This window comes from Pipistrellus hanaki (genome assembly GCF_964339955.1).
Source record: "Pipistrellus hanaki genome assembly, chromosome: X".
Lineage (NCBI taxonomy): Eukaryota > Metazoa > Chordata > Mammalia > Chiroptera > Vespertilionidae > Pipistrellus > Pipistrellus hanaki.
Genome location: NC_140524.1, coordinates 46178081 through 46193931, shown reverse-complemented (window position 1 = coordinate 46193931; position 15851 = coordinate 46178081). Strand labels below are relative to the sequence as shown.

At 39.0% G+C, this 15851-nt stretch overlaps 1 protein-coding gene across 1 annotated transcript in view; it reads left to right on the top strand.

The window, feature by feature from the left end:
• The window catches only part of COL4A5 (collagen type IV alpha 5 chain), a 348876-nt gene that overhangs the window by 250740 nt on the left and 82285 nt on the right, over positions 1–15851 (top strand). The window contains exons 34-36 of the mRNA XM_084870434.1: positions 11452–11550; positions 12898–12987; positions 13394–13533. Of these exons, the coding sequence (XP_084726560.1) occupies positions 11452–11550; positions 12898–12987; positions 13394–13533 (329 nt within the window). The remainder of the gene's footprint in view (positions 1–11451; positions 11551–12897; positions 12988–13393; positions 13534–15851) is intronic.

Here is a 15851-nt window from a genome sequence, read left to right as displayed (position 1 = left end):
TTTTTTATTATTAAGGTATTATATGTGTACATATCTTTCCATTGCCCCCCCCCCTTCCTTACTTGCCATCCCCCCTCCCCCAGAGTTCTTTGTCCATTGGTTTTGCTTATATGCATGCATACAAGTCCTTAGGTTGATCTCTTATCTCCCCCATATCTCGCTATCATCCCCGCTGTAATTTGACAGTCTGTTTGTTGCTTTACTGTCTCTGTATCTATCTTTTTGTTCATCACTTTGTAATGTTCTTTATTATCCATAAATGAGTGAGGTCATGTGGTGTTTCTCTTTTATTTGACTGGCTTATTTCACTCAGCATGATGTTCTCCAATTCCATCCAGGTTGCTGCAAATGATTAGAATTCCTTCTTTTTTATGGCAGCATAGTATTCCATTGTGTAGATATACCATAGTTTTTTATTCCAATCATCTGCTGATGGGCACATAGGCTGTTTCCAAATCCTAGCTATTGTAACTTGTGCTGCTATGAACATAGGGGTGCATATTTCCTTTCTGATTGGTGTTTCTGGTTTCTTAGGATATATTTCTAGGAGTGGGATTACTGGGTCAAATGGGAGTTCCATTTTCAGTTTTTTGAGGAAACTCCATACTGGTCTCCACAGTGGTTACACCAGTCTGCATTCCCACCAGCAGTGCATGAGGGTTCCTTTTTCTCCACAACCTCGCCAACACTTATTGTTTGTTGATTTGTTGATGTTGGCCATACTGACAGGTATTAGATGGTACCGCATTGTTGTTTTGATTTGCATCTCTCGGATAATTAGTGACTTTGAGCATGTTTTCATGTGCCTCTTGGCCTTCCTTCTGTCTTCTTTTGAGAATATTCTATATGGGTCCATTGCCCATTTTTTAATTGGATCATTCATCTTCCTTTTGTTTAGTTGTATAAGCTGTCTGTAGATGTTGGAGATTAAACCTTCATCAATGATAACATTTGCAAATATGTTCTCCCATATAGTGGGCTTTCTTGTTGTTTTGTTGATGGTTTCTTTTGCTGTAAAAAAGCTTTTTATTTTGATGTAGTCCCATTTGTTTATTTTCTCTTTAGCTTCCATTGCTCTAGGGGCAGTATCAGTGAAGAAGTTCTTTTGGCATATGTCAGATTTTCCTACCTGTGGATGCCTCTAGTATTTTTATTTTTAAGTCCTGTGTCCATTTTGAGTTTATTTTTGTGTATGGTGTAAGTTGGTGATTTAGTTTCATTTTTTGCAAGTGTCTGTCCAATTTTCCAACACCATTTATTGAAGACACTGTCTTGACTCCATTGTATGTTCATACCTCCTTTGTCAAATATTAATTGAGTATAGAGGTTTCGGTCGATATCCGGATTCTCTATTCTATTCCATTTATCTATATGTCTTTTCTTGTGCCATACCAGGCTGTTTTGAGATCAGTGGCTTTGTAATACAGCTTTAAATCTGGTATTGAGATCCCTCCTACTTTATTCTTCTTTCTCAGCTGTGGCTATTTGGGGTCTTTTTTTGTTCCAAATGAATTTTTGGAGAGTTCTTTCTAGGTCTGTGAACTATGCCATTGGTATTTTAATGGGGAGTGCATTCAACTTATAAATTGCTTTGGGAAGTATGGACATTTTGATGATGTTGATTCTACCAATACAGGGACATGGCATGTTCTTCCATCTGTTTACATCTTCCTCTATCTCTTTTTTCAGTGTCGTGTAGTTTTCCGCATATAGGTCCTTTACTTCCTTAGTTAAGTTTATTCCTAGGTATCTTAGTTTTTTTGGTGCGATGATAAATGGGATTGCTTTTTTAGTCTCTGTTTCTGTAAGTTCACTGTTGGTGTATAGAAATGCCATAGATTTCTTGACATTGATTTTGTGTCCTGCTACATTGCCAAATTCATTTATTAAGTTTTTTAATGGAGTCTTTTGGTTTTTTTATGTACAATATCATGTCATCTGCAAATAAGGATAACTTTACTTCTTCTTTTCCAATTTGGATGCCTTTTATTTCCTCTTCTTGTCTATTTGCAATGGCCAGTACTTCCTTTACTATGTCAAACAAGAGTGGTGAGAGTGGACATCCCTGTCTTGTTCCTGTTCTTAGAGGGAATGTTTTTAGTTTTTGCCCATTGAGTATGATGTTTGCTGTGGGTTTATGATATATAGCTTTTATTATGTTGAGGTATGATCCTTCTATTCCCATCTTGTTGAGAGTTTTTATCAGGAAAGGGTGTTGGATTTTATCAAATGCTTTTTCTGTGTCGATTGATATAACTATATGATTTTTATTTCTCAATTTGTTTATGTGATGTATCACATTTACTGATTTGCAGATATTGTACCATCCTTGCATTCCTGGAATAAATCCTACTTGGTCATGGTGTATGATCTTTGTGATGTTTTTCTGGAGCCGATTTGCTAGAATTTTGTTGAGGATTTTGGCACATATGTTCATGAGGGATATCGGCCTGTAATATTCTTTCATTGTGTTGTCTTTATCTGATTTTGGTATTAGGGTGATGCTGGCTTCATAGAAGGAGTTTGGAAGTGTTCCTTCCTCTTGAATTTTTTGGAATAGTCTGAGGAGAATAGGTTTTAGTTCTTCCTTGAATGTTTCGTAAAACTCTCCTATGAAGCCATTTGGCCCCAGGCTTTTGTTTGCTGGAAGCTTTTTGATGACTGTTTCAATTTCTTCCAAATCTATAGAGATTTTTAGATTATTCCTGAATGAGTATTGGAAGGTTATATTTTTCTAGGAATATGTCCATTTCCTCCAGGTGGTCCAGTTTGTTGGAATAGAGTTGTTCATAATATTTTGTAACAATCCTTTGTATTTTGGCAGGGTCTGTTGTTATTTTACCTCTTTCATTTCTGATTTTGTTTATTTGTTTCTTGGTTAGCATAGCTAGAGGTTCATCAATCTTGTTTATCCTTTCAAAGAACCAGCTCTTGGTTTTGTTGATCTTGTGTATTGTTTCTTTGGTCTCTATGTCATTTTTCTCTGCTCTGATTTTTGTTATTTCCTTCCTTCTTCTTACACTGGGCTTTTCTTGTTGCTCTTTTTCTAACTCTTTGAATTGTAGAGTTAGATAATTTGTTACCATTTTTTCTTTTTTTTTTCAATAGGCTTATAGAGATATGAACTTCCCTCTGAAAACTGCTTTTGCTGGTCCCATAGATTTTGGATTGTTGTGTTTTCATTGTCATTTGTTGCCATGATGTTTACAATTTCTTCCTTGTTTTCTCTGTTAACCCAGTCCTTGTTCAATACTATGCTGTTTATTCTCCATGTGTTTGATTTCTTTGGATTATTTTTATTGTAGTTGTTTTACTATTTTATGCCACTATGATCTGAGAAGATGCTTGATATGATTTCTATCTTCTTGAATTTGAAGAGACTTTGCCTATGTCCCAACATATGGTCTATCTTTGAAAATTATCCATGTGTACTTGAGAAAAATGTATATTATGTGGCTTTGGGGTGAAATGTTCTGAATATGTCGATTAATTCCATCTGGTCTAGTGCATCATTTAGGATTGATGCTTCTTTGCTGATTTTTTGTTTAGATGATTTGTCCAAAGGTGACAGTGGGGTATTAAAATCTCCTACTATGATTGTATTGCTATTAATCTCTCCCTTAATGTCCTCCACCAGTTTTTTTGTTTTGTTTTGTTTTGTTTTAATGTATTTGGGTGCTCCTGTATTGGGTACATGTATATTTACCAGTGTTACTTTTTCTTGCTGGATTGCTTCCTTTACTATTATGAAGTGGCCTTCATAATCTATTGTTATGTCCTTCACTTTGAGATCTAATTTGTCAGTTATAAGTATTGCTACCCCAGCTTTTTTTTTTTTTTTTTTTTTCCATTTCCATTCACCTGGAAAACCTTTTTCCCTCCCTTCACCCTTAGTCTGTGTTTTTCTTTTTTTACTGAGGTGGGTTTCTTGTAGACAGCAGATATATGGGTCTCATTTTCTTATCCAATCTGTTACTGTGTGTCTTTTGATTGGAGCATTTAATCCGTTTACATTTAAAGTTTTTATTGATAGGTACTTATTTGACGCCATTTTTATTCTATACCTCTGTGTTCCTTCTTCACTTCCTATTTCTTTATTTTTACAGTAGACCCTTTAGCATTTCTTGCATTGCTGGTTTGATGGAGATAAATTGCTTTAGTCTTTTTTTTGTCTGGGAAGCTCCTGATTTCACCTTCAATTTTGATTGATAGCCTTGCTGGTACAGTATTCTTGGATTCAGACCCTTCCTTTGCATGACTTTGTATATTTCATCCCTTTCCCTTTTGGCCTGATGAGTTTCTATTGAGAAATCAGTTGCTAGTGTGAAAGGGGTTCCTATATATGTAACTTTGTGTCTCTCTCTGACTGCTTTTAAGATTCTTACTTTGTCATTGGTGTTTGCCAATTTAATTATAATATGTCTTGGCATAGGTCTTTTGGGATTCATTTTGCTTGGGAACCTGTGTGCAGCTTGGATTTGTGTGGGTTTTTCTTTTCTATCACAGGAAAGTTTTCTGTCATTATTTCTTGAAATACATTTTCCATGTTTTCCTCAGTTTCCTTTCCTTCTTGATCCCCTATTATTCTAATATTGTTTTGTTTTGTATTGTCCCAAAGCTCCACTGCGAGCAGGCTATGTTGACAAGAAGTACTCATTTAAAGACAGTGCTATTGCTAAACATGAGAGATTTGGTCCACTGATTCTGAAAGAAATGGAGTCACAGGAAATTCAGGAATTGGATTGTTATGATGATGTTCCAGAAGATGATGATGACATGATTGTCATTGAATAAATGAGTAAATTCTTGATACTGTAGGATTCACAGTTTGTCTGGTTTGTGTTGACAACTACCGTACTACCGTAACATATACAAGTAATAAATTTCCTTTATTTTCATTTAACAATAACTGTGTACCGTATTCTTCTTCATGGAAAAATAAGACATCCCCTGAAAATAAGACCTAGCGCATCTTTGGGAGCAAAAATTAATATAAGACACTGTCTTATTTTGGGGGAAACAGGGTAGTAGAGATGACATTTTTTTATTTCTTCTTGATTCATCTTCATTTCCTCTTAGTTCTTCTTCATTTCCTCTTGGTTCTTACTCATATTGTCAAATTTGTCCTCCATTCTTTTTAGCCATCTTATGATCATTACTCTGAATTCTTGCTCTGGTAGGTTGCTTGCCTCTAACTCATTTACTTCCTTTTCTTGTGATGCCTGCTTTACTTTCATGTGCAGGCTATTGCTTTGTCTCCCCATGGTCTCTCTTTTCAGGATGTGTGGTTATGTAATTCTCTTTCTCCTGCATTGATTTAAAGGCACAAAATACAACACTATCAGGTTCAACACAAAAGGCACTGAACAGGAATGTATTTGCGATATTAATAACCTCTAATAAAGGTGACCACTAGAGAAAGGCAAATTAGGGGATAGGAGAGAAAGAAGAAAAGTAAAAAGAAAAAGAAGAGGGATAAATAAAGAGACAGAAAAAAGAAGAAGAAAAAAACAGTGTCAAGCTGAAACTGTTTTGGCTCAGTGGTAGAGCGTTGGTCTGCAGACTGAAAGGTCCCAGTTTCGATTCCGGTCAAGGGCGTGTACATTGGTTGCGGGCACATCCCCAGTAGGGGGTGTGCAGAAGGCAGCTGGCCGATGTTTCTCTCTCATCGACGTTTCTAGCTCTCTATCTCTCTCCATTCCTCTCTGTAAAAAATAAATAAAATATATTTTAAAAAAAAGCAGTGTCGAAATGAAATTGGAAAACAGGAAGGGGAGAGAGAGAGAGAGAGCAGACTAAGAGAGAAAAGGGGAACAAACTATATATATGTGGAGAAAATTCCATTAGAACAACCACTAATCCCAGCAAATGCCAGCAAAAATACTTGGAGATTAATACAAACTACAATACCCACTAATATCATGCAAGGCTAGGATAAACACAAGTAAAAAACAAACAAAAGAAAGCAATTGAAAACTACTAAGCAACAATAACAGCAAAAGAATAAGCATATCAATCTCACTAAAAAGCCTAAAAATTCAATATAATCAATATTCACGCAAAGAACAACAAAAGGACTGAGAGGAAAACAGTTTGTGTTTTTTTTTTTTTTTAATAGTTAATATAGCAAAGAGAGTGGTATTTATGCACTTGGAGCAGTGGGTTGGAAATTAGGTATATAGGTAGGGTGAGAATTTTAGCAGGAGGTATATAGAAAGAATAGGGAAAAACTAAAGCAGGAAAGGGTTAAGGGAAACAGGACTCAAAAAGAGGGATGGTTAGTAAGAGACTGATGGCGTAAAGGTCTAGTAGAGATAGAGTTGAAAGATGCTATAGTAGAGATGAAAATAGAATAAAGAAGACTAATCCCAATGTAAAATAAAGAGAGATAAAAATAGTATTTTAAAAAAAGAAAAAGGAAACAAAAAATCCAGAATAGCAGTAGTAATAATGATGATTGAAACTAAAAAATGTAATAATTGAAACAATAAAATAAAGTGAGGAAAAAAATTCGTTTCTTAAGTAAAAGATGTAAAAAATGAAAATAAAATAAAAAATGTAAAAAATGAAAATAAAATAAAAAATATAGAAAAATTAGCATAAAAAATGGGCAGTAGTGGTCATTCACTTCCTCTGTTATTCTATTTGGCACGCCTGTTTCTCGGTCCAGACAGTATTGCAGTTCCCTGCATTCCACTGCACCTCAGTTTTGTAAGCTAGTCCTTAATTTTAAAAAGGCTATTTCTTAGTTATTTGTGTCCTTTTATTTTTGATTAATTAAAAGTAATAATAATAATAATAATAAAATAAAAAGTCAGTTTGTAATTCCGCCGCTAGGTGGCAGTGTTTCTGGATTGACTTCCCCATCTTTTTGGCTGCTCTAGCCTTCCTTCTCTATGGCCCTCTCTATGATTTGTCTAGGTAGGCTGCCTGGGTGCTGGCTCCCAGATCATCTCTTCCCGCTCTGATCCCCTGTTTCCAGGAAGGCAATTTCCCCGTGCAGTCTCCCAGGATATGCCAAACTGGGCATTCCTTTCTTAGTACTCAGAAGCAAGGGGATGAAGGAGACCAGGCGCAGGATGGGTCTCCGATTCATAATTTGTTTCGTGTCACTTGGCATTTTAAAAAAGTCCCGATTTTTGGGAAGATCACACCAAACCCAGCACTGGGTCTTGCAGGACGCGATTCTCTCTGTAGCCGCTGCCTCTTTCGGAGCCGCTCTGGCCATGAAGCTGCTGCAGCCACCACTGCCGCCGCAGCAGGAAGCCAGATCCCTCATGTTATCCCCGGCAAACTCTGATCTTTCCATGGGTGATTGAAGAACTCCCTTAAATCCACATGTTTGTGCTGATTGGGGCATCACAGCTGTTTGGTGGTCTCCACTGTTGTGGGCTTTTCAGGCCTCAGATAAGATCCTCTTATCTTTGTAAGATGGAGTAGTTTTCCCTCTGAGCGCCTAGCTCCAGGAGAGGTCTCTGCCATAGTGCGGGCTGCTTCGTCAGGAAATCCTGTCCAGCAGACCCCTACCTTCTCTTAGAGTTCTGCTACCCCTTATCTTGCCAAGTAACACTCTCCGAGCAACTCTCAGGCGCTCCTTCTATCTGCTCTGGGACTAGGCTCAGAACAGGACCATCTGTTTGGCCACCATTTTGTTTAGCCTGTTTGTATGCTATTTCATGTTGCATTATCCCAAAGCACCCTTAGGCTCTCCTCCTGCTTTTTAATTTTTTCTCCAGTTGCTCTTCAGATTGGGCTTGTTTCTGTACTTTATCTTCTAACTCAGTATTTTGGTCCTCTGCTTCTTTTAGTCTACTGTTGAAGCCTTCCATGGTCTTTTTTATTCTAGTTATATCATTTTTCATTTCTTCCTTATTTTTACATAGGTTGTTGATTTTCTCGTCTATCCAGTGTATGAAGTGTATGACCATTACTCTGAATTCTTTTTCTGTCATGTTGCATGCTTCTGTTTCACTTATTTCCTTTCTTAGCAATTCCTCCTTTTCTTTCCTCTGGGGATTGTTTCGTTGTCTCCCCATTCTGACTATCTCCAGAAGGTTTAAACATCGTTAAGTTGTGGCAGCCTGGGCCATGTGCAGTGGGAGTATTGACCTCAAGTTCACTGAAGAGCTCTGACATCAAGACGTACAGCTTCTGTGGGTTGGTGGGAGCCACACTTACCCTGGGTCAGTCACAGGTGCTTAGTGTGCCCTCATGTGCACACCTAGAATCAGGGACCCTGACTATGCCATGTTGAAACAGAGAACCCGCTGGGGTGTGCCAAAAATCAAAGTCCCCTAGTGCATGTCAGGAGTCAGAGGCTCCCTGTGTCTGTTCCAAGAATAGAGTATCAGAGTCTCTGTTGCTTGGTTCTACCTCACACCAAGAATCAGGGTCCCTGTGTGCTCATGCACCAAGAATTAGAATCACTGGCTTTTAATGTGAATGTACTGAGAATCAGAGATCCCAGGCACACGAAATGATAAACAGAGTCTAGTCACTCGTGCTCATTGCTGCCTCTTGTGTGGAGATTCAGAGTCCCAGATCTGCTTGGGAGACCAGGTTGCATAGTCGCACTGTGTTGGCAAGATGTCCCCTCCTGCCCTGCAGAAAATAGCCTTCTGTGTGCACTTGACCTGAATCAAAATCAGGTGTCACTGCTCTTCAGTCTGGGCGTGGGGTCTGGTCATATGGGTGTGCACTGTGGGAAACAAACTCCCTGTGTTCATGCACCCAGGCTCAAATTGAGTGCTGCCACCCTGTGTGGGCATAGGGTCTGGTCGTGAGAAACAAACTCCCCAAGTTCACTCATTTAGGTTCAAATTCTGCACAGTCTCTCTTCTTGGGTGCAGGGTCTGGTCATGGGAAACAATCTTCCCAGGTTTGTACCCCCAGGCTCAAATTCTGCACTGTCTCCCAGCATGGGCACAGGATCTGTTCACACAAAACAATCTCCTCAAGGTTGCACACCTATGCTCAAATTCAGTACAGTCTCCTTGCCTTGGCATAGAACCTGGGCGAGGGAAACAAATTCCCCGGGTTTGCATGTCCTGGTTCCAATTCAGTGCTTACTCTCTGCTAGGGTGCAGGGTCTGGTCATGGGAAACAAACTCCCTAGGTTTGCCCCCCAGGCTCAAATTCAGCACTGTCTCCCTGCGTGAGCTCAGGATTTGTTCACAGAAAACAGTCTACCCAAGGTTGCGTATCTATGCTCAAATTCAGTACAACCTCCCTACCTGGGCGTGGAGCCTAGTCTCAGGAATCAAATTCCCCAAGTTTGCATGTCCAGGCTCAGATTCAGTGCTGTCTCCCTGCCCTGCATGAACATGGGATCTAGTTGCAGAAAACAATCTCACCACGGATGCACACCTCAGGTCAAATTCAGCACAGTCTCCCTGCCTGAGTGCGGACCTGGTCGTGGTAAACAAACTTCCTGTGCCGACACCAAGGCTCAAAGTCAGGTAGAGGTGCCACTGCTGTGTGTCTGCACACAGAAAGCACTATTGTGCAGCTGGGATCTGGGAGTTCCTATGCCACTGCTGCGGGGGGCAACAGGATAGTGGGATTGGCTTTGTGACTCACAGAAATCTGTGGCCAGTGTACCTGGAGTCTTGGTGTCCCTGGGTCTGCAGCTGTGGTCGCAGGTCTATTACCAGTGTGGCTATAGAATCCTGGTTTGCTATCAAAACCGGACTGGCAAGGCTAGTATCCTAGTCTCAAGCTGTTCTGTTCTTCAAGATGACGTGGTCTCTGTGCCACTGGTGTCCTCCCTGGAGTGTTTGTGGTAACAGTGGGGTTTTGCCATCTAAGACTGCCCAGATTGGAAGCCCCTTGAAATACCTTCAGGATCTAACTGTCCCTATTTCACCCCCACACACACACCTCCACACACATTCCTCTATCGCTCCCTCACTCTCTCCCACACTCTCCCTCCCTATTTTCCTGCTGGTCGCCATCTTTTTACCCTGTCATTATTTCTTCAAATAGGTTTTCAATCTCTTGCTCTTTCTAATCTTCTTGAATCCCCATAATTCAGATGTTGGTATATTTGAAGTTGTCCCAAAGGCTCCTTACATTATCTTCATATTTTTGGATTCTTTTTTCTTTTTGCTCTTCTAGTTAGGTGTTTTCTGCTTCCTTGTCTTTCAAATCTTTGACTTTATTATTGGGATCCTCTCCTCTATTGTTGAATCTCTGTTTATTATTCTGTATTTCAGTCAGTGTATGCTTAATTTCTGACTGGTCTTTTTCCTTTTTTTTTTTTTTTTTTTTTTTTTTTTTTTTTTTTTTGCATTCTAAGGTCCTTGAAGGTCTCACTAAGTTCCTCAGAGGTTTCTAGAAGATTAAGTAACCTTATAACTGTGGTTTTGAAAACTATATCGAGTAGTTTGCTTTCTTCAATTTCTTTCATTTTTTACAAGTTTCTTTGTCTCTGCATTTTGGCTACGTCCCTGTATTTGTATACATAGGGTCACTTATGTATACAATTGAAGAGATCCTGTGCAGGATATACCCTTATGGGCAGGACTTTCTTCAGTGGGGATTTGGTGCTCACTGATTCTGCTCCTTGAGTGTGTCACTTATGGATGTTAAGAGTTGTAATCTGCATTGGTCTCACATTGACCAGTGGGTCCACTGGCTCTTGGATCTCCAAAGAGGTGCAAAGTCAGTCATTGCCTGGAGCCACCCAGCAGGAGCCACAGAGAGATCTGAAGATTCCTCCTCTTTGTATGGGGTTTGGAAGTGCCCAGATGAGGCCCAGCTATGAAGCAAGGCAGACTTCTGCAGTCCTAGCCTTTGCCTTCTTTTGATAGCTTTGGGGGCTTTGTGACCCAACTGCAGTTTGACAGGTTTTAGGCTGAGAAAAGACTGGCCATTCATATGCAAAACTCTCTGCACATGGCTTTGGTGGGGTTGTAAATTGGATGGGGCTGGGTCTTAGGGAATCTCCAGGGTTGGGCAAACAGCAATGGCTGCCAGTCAGCCCTGCACTGGGGAGGTCCCAGCTTAGGAACAATGACTGCTGTGAGCACCTCTATCAGGAAGAAAGCCCAGTGCCAGTCAGTCCAGTTTCTTCTTGTAAGTGTCTGGGTCCCCCAAAGTTTCGCCCAGCACTGGAGCTCAGAGCAAGTGGGAGCTTGTATCTCCCTCCCGATTAAAAAAGTGGCATACCAGGATGCCAGCCTGTTCTGTCTCCACATCTTCACGCCTCCTACCAGTCTCAATGTGCTTTCTCCTTTACCTCTCTAGTTGCAGTTCTTCTACTCGGCCAGCTTTCCTGAAGTTCTGGTCAATAGTTGTTCTGTCTTTTATTTGTAATTTTAATGTGGTTGTGGGAGGCAGCAATGCAGGTGTTTACCTATGCCACCATGTTGGTGCTCCTTCTTTGCCAAATTAATTAAATGGATTAATAATATCAGCCTAACTTGTTTCTCTTATTCTCATCATTGGAAGGTATACCTGGAATTTCAGGGCCAAAAGGTTACCAGGGTTTACCTGGAGACCCAGGGCAACCTGGACTGACGGGAAAACCTGGATTACCAGGATCGCCAGGTATGTATAATAGACCACCTGTAGATATTGGATAGCTGATCCTGAACCCTAAAAAATTAATTATGTATTTTTCATGTGTGATGATATATTGGATATGGTCATGGAAATATCCTTGAATAGCAACTGAAACATGGTGTTCTCCTTTAGCAAAAATATTGCCATTTGGCCCAAGTATCAACAGTCAAAACATGTAGGATGTTTTGCTTTGGTATTGTTTTCTTTTTGTGGTAATAGCGGAGTTACACAGAATCAGAAGTATATCCAAGTAAGGTGCTGGGTTTTATTTACATAAATTGTAGCATAAGTAAATAAGACAATTATCTAGTAGGAGCCTTCAGACAGGGTCAGTAATTATGTTATGTTAAACATATGATTTTAAAAATAGATGCTTATTTTTTTTAAGTTTCCAGGTTGAAAATTTTACAACATACCTTGGTAGTCTGTTACAGTATTAATCACCCTCTTACAATGATCTCATTGATCCAGCAGTTAACATAGATTTTTTTCTTATCTCTAATAAAATTATTTCTTGCTGTGTTTGAAGCCATTTTCTTTCACTTGGGCCCCTAATGAATAAAGAGGACCTGGTCCCATCTTCATAAGAACCCGTGAGGTCCATTATTCTGCTTTAGATTCTGCATGACATTGCCTTTATGTAGTTGGAAAAGGACACTATCTTTCTTTATATCATTCAATTTTGTTTTCTAGTCCCCAAGTTAAAGCAATTGTAAAAGAAAAAAAATCAATGAAAAATTGATTAAGGCAACATTGGGGACCTCAGAGCTCAAGCACCTAAGCTCTAAGAAGAATGTGTAAGCAGAGAAGCCATGACTATTGGAGGTGACAATCCAGAACCTCTCCATCAACATTTATTTACCCCTGGCCTAATGTACTGGGTTATATCATGACAGATTACCACTTTCCCCTTTTTGCTCTCACATAATCAGAATCTACATGGGAAAGTTACTTCTGAATATTTTAAAAACAGATTCATTATGTTTTATTCATCTGTGATTAATACAATAAAGCATATATACATACCGGTACAACAAATGGGACTTCAGGGTTTTGTAATAGTTTTTGGCAAATAACAAGGTGTCCTTGTAAAAGTTTTGCCTTTTAAAAATAAATTTGTATTAGGAGACCTCTATTATTGAGATTATATTGTAGTATGATCTGAAGATTTCTTGCCCATTTTATGCTAGGTTAAGTCTTTGGAACTTGATCATGTATTAAGATTGGATCCATCCAGTTCCATACTTGCATTTTAATTATGATCCATTCCAGGAAACCAAGAAGCCTTAATATTGATGACTTGTCTTAATTTTACCAATTTGACATTTCTAGGTCCTAAGGGTAGCCCTGGTCTCCCTGGGGAGCCAGGACTTACAGGACCACTTGGACCTAAAGGAAATATAGGTGATATGGGATTTCCAGGTGAGTAATAAAATCTCCCAAGTATTTAGATCTACTAATGGAAGATAGTTGACTGCTTTTGTTATCACAAAAGAGATTGGTGTGGATAGAATCAAACTGAGACAATCTCTAAGTTAATTAGTGGGGAAAGCTGTCTCATTATACAAATATTTGAACTAGGAATTAAGGGACAGAGCCTTTGAAACCTTCAAAGTAAAATTTTACAAACTTGTATATTTTTTCAGCTGTACCTTCTTTCAGTTAAACTTCCTGTTGAATAGGCTTTTATAAGATCTTGTTTGTAAAGCTCATTGTTATAAAGCAGAATTTGTAGAATTATTTTTAAAAAATTTGGTTATATGCATGACATATGTACCACAAATAAAAGGTATTTTGTAAAATATTGCATTTTACATGTTTTCAATAGGCCCTCAGGGTATCAAAGGTTCCCCTGGAATTCCCGGAGTTCCTGGACAACCTGGCTCTCCAGGATTACCTGGACAGAAAGGAGAGAAAGGTGATCCTGGTGTTTCAGGCATTGGTATTCCAGGTATTCCTGGCACAAAGGTAATCCTACTATAGACATATGCCTGAGGAGATGTGATTTTTCTATAATACTATGCTCATTCCTATTTCTTCATTAAATAAACTATAGCCTGGGATAGGCAAGAATTCATTCCTTCTCTTATTTCTTATTTTAATAAGGATATAGGTTTTAGGGTTTTCAACCTGTGAAGCTGCAACCAGCATGGCTAGGGTTCAGGGTCTAGAGAAGGGCTCCACACTCTTGTGGGGTCGAACCATAGGTTCAAACTAAGACCACCGGAGGCTGATGATTGATTAAAAAACCAGGCAAGGATTTATTGAAATAACTGGCCAGGACAGCCACAAGAGCACCACACGCAGGTGGACTCCACATGACTGCACCAGTTCAGGGGTAGGCAGTCCCTTTAAAAGGTTCAAACCATAGGAATTTTCCTTTGTTCTAAATTCTAAATCCTAAAGACTACATTTTAAAGACTGGGGTCAGCCAGCAGGGTCGCTGCTAGTCATATCCTGCTGGACATTGGAATGTGGCCCTATCTTGTAATAGCCAATAACACAGAAGCAGAGCTCAGAGGTTATCTACAGTTTCTATCTCTGGAGGTTATCTACAGTTTCTATCTCTGAAGGTTATTGAGTTAGTGGTAATCAATCTCCTGTGGTCCTGGTCCCAGGCAAGAGAAAATTGCCTTAGTCTCCAGGTCTCCACCTGGAAGCTGAGTCTGTGTTTAATCAGGTGCAGGAGCCAGACTTAGCAGGGTTAAAATTCAAACAGCAGTTTTTACCTGAGATGTATATTCTTAGTGTCTTATTTCACACACAAATGAATACACTAGACAATAAATATGAATTTATAAATCAGGGCTGGGTGAGGCAGAAAACCTTTCTCTAGGGGAAAGGCTTCACTGGGGCCCAGGCCCTATTAGCTCTGATTCAATTTTAGAATACACATCTTGCCCTTAGGCAGGCAAGCAATCTGGTAGCAGACAGACTATCTTAAAGGTCAGTAAATATTAATAAATATTTACTCTGATACTATTAGGTCAGGAAATTGCTTAAGTCACCAATTGTCTCGACAGAACAATTGGTGCATAGTTTTTAGCCCTTGCTAAAGCTCAGGTTCATTCATCTTTCTGAGTTCCCTGATGCGCTTTCATGATAGTGTACTCAATCAGAGAAGGGGCCAAAATCTAAAATCCAGCCTAAATCGCGGGCCGAATGGTTTACTGAACAGTCATAAACTGACAATGTCATAAACTGACAGCGGAGTGCAGTGATGACAGCGCGGTGCGGGCCACATTGCAAGGCCTGGCGGGCTGGATTTGGCCCGCGGGCCTTGTGTTTGACACATGTGGTGTAGACAATGGATAGCATCCAGCAGCAGCCAGTCTAAAAAAGGGGGGAAACTTCTAATTAATCTTAATTTTTTGCATGTTTTAGTAATGCTAAGGCATATTTCTGCCTGATTTTGGTTTTATTTACCCTTTCTAGTGATATGGTTGTTGGTCTTTATTCAATTATTATTATTAACAATGTGATAAAACTTATAAAGAAAGTAACTTCAGCTTTTTTTGTAACTTAGGCAATTAATGAATGTAGAATAGTATTCTTAACTGCATATCTGAGGTACTTCTTCAAAAATAGTTTTCCATATTCCTCTATGACCCTAGTCCATGAGAAAACTTGTTGTATAAGCAATCAGATTTAGAAGTTGTTTTAGAATCATGGACTCAACAAATATTTGATAACTTCTTAATTCTATGTAAAAAGATTATAACTCTTACTGATTTGTAGAAGTACCTTATAACTAGCAAAGCTGCATCTATTCTCTATAATATATATTGGAAATATATGCTCCCAGTCAATTGTTTGTCTTATAGCATTGTTTAACCATTCAGTCAGACCACAAAGCTAGAGAGTTTTTGAAGAGAAATTGTGACATTCAACTTTCACAAACATAGTGAAAATTTCCACTGAGATAAGAATTTATTGAATGATATTTTTAAAATAATTTCTTTTTAATAGTGCACAAAGACTATAATTTACTATATATGTGTATGTGTGTGTTATAGATAACTTATCATTTTTAAGACTCAATTTTATTCAATTTAAAAATCTTGATATTGTACATAAGACGATGCTGCTTCTTTCAAATGTATGTATCTTTTATTTATAGACATGAATTCTAGACTTAGCTATTGTAACAGTCAATTTTAGCTAGCTCTCCTTATTAGCCCATACATATATTCCACATTGTCTTTCACTATTATCTAGTACTAGAGGCCCTGTGCATGAAATTCATGCATGCGGGGAAGCAGTGTACCTCAGCCCAGCCTACACCC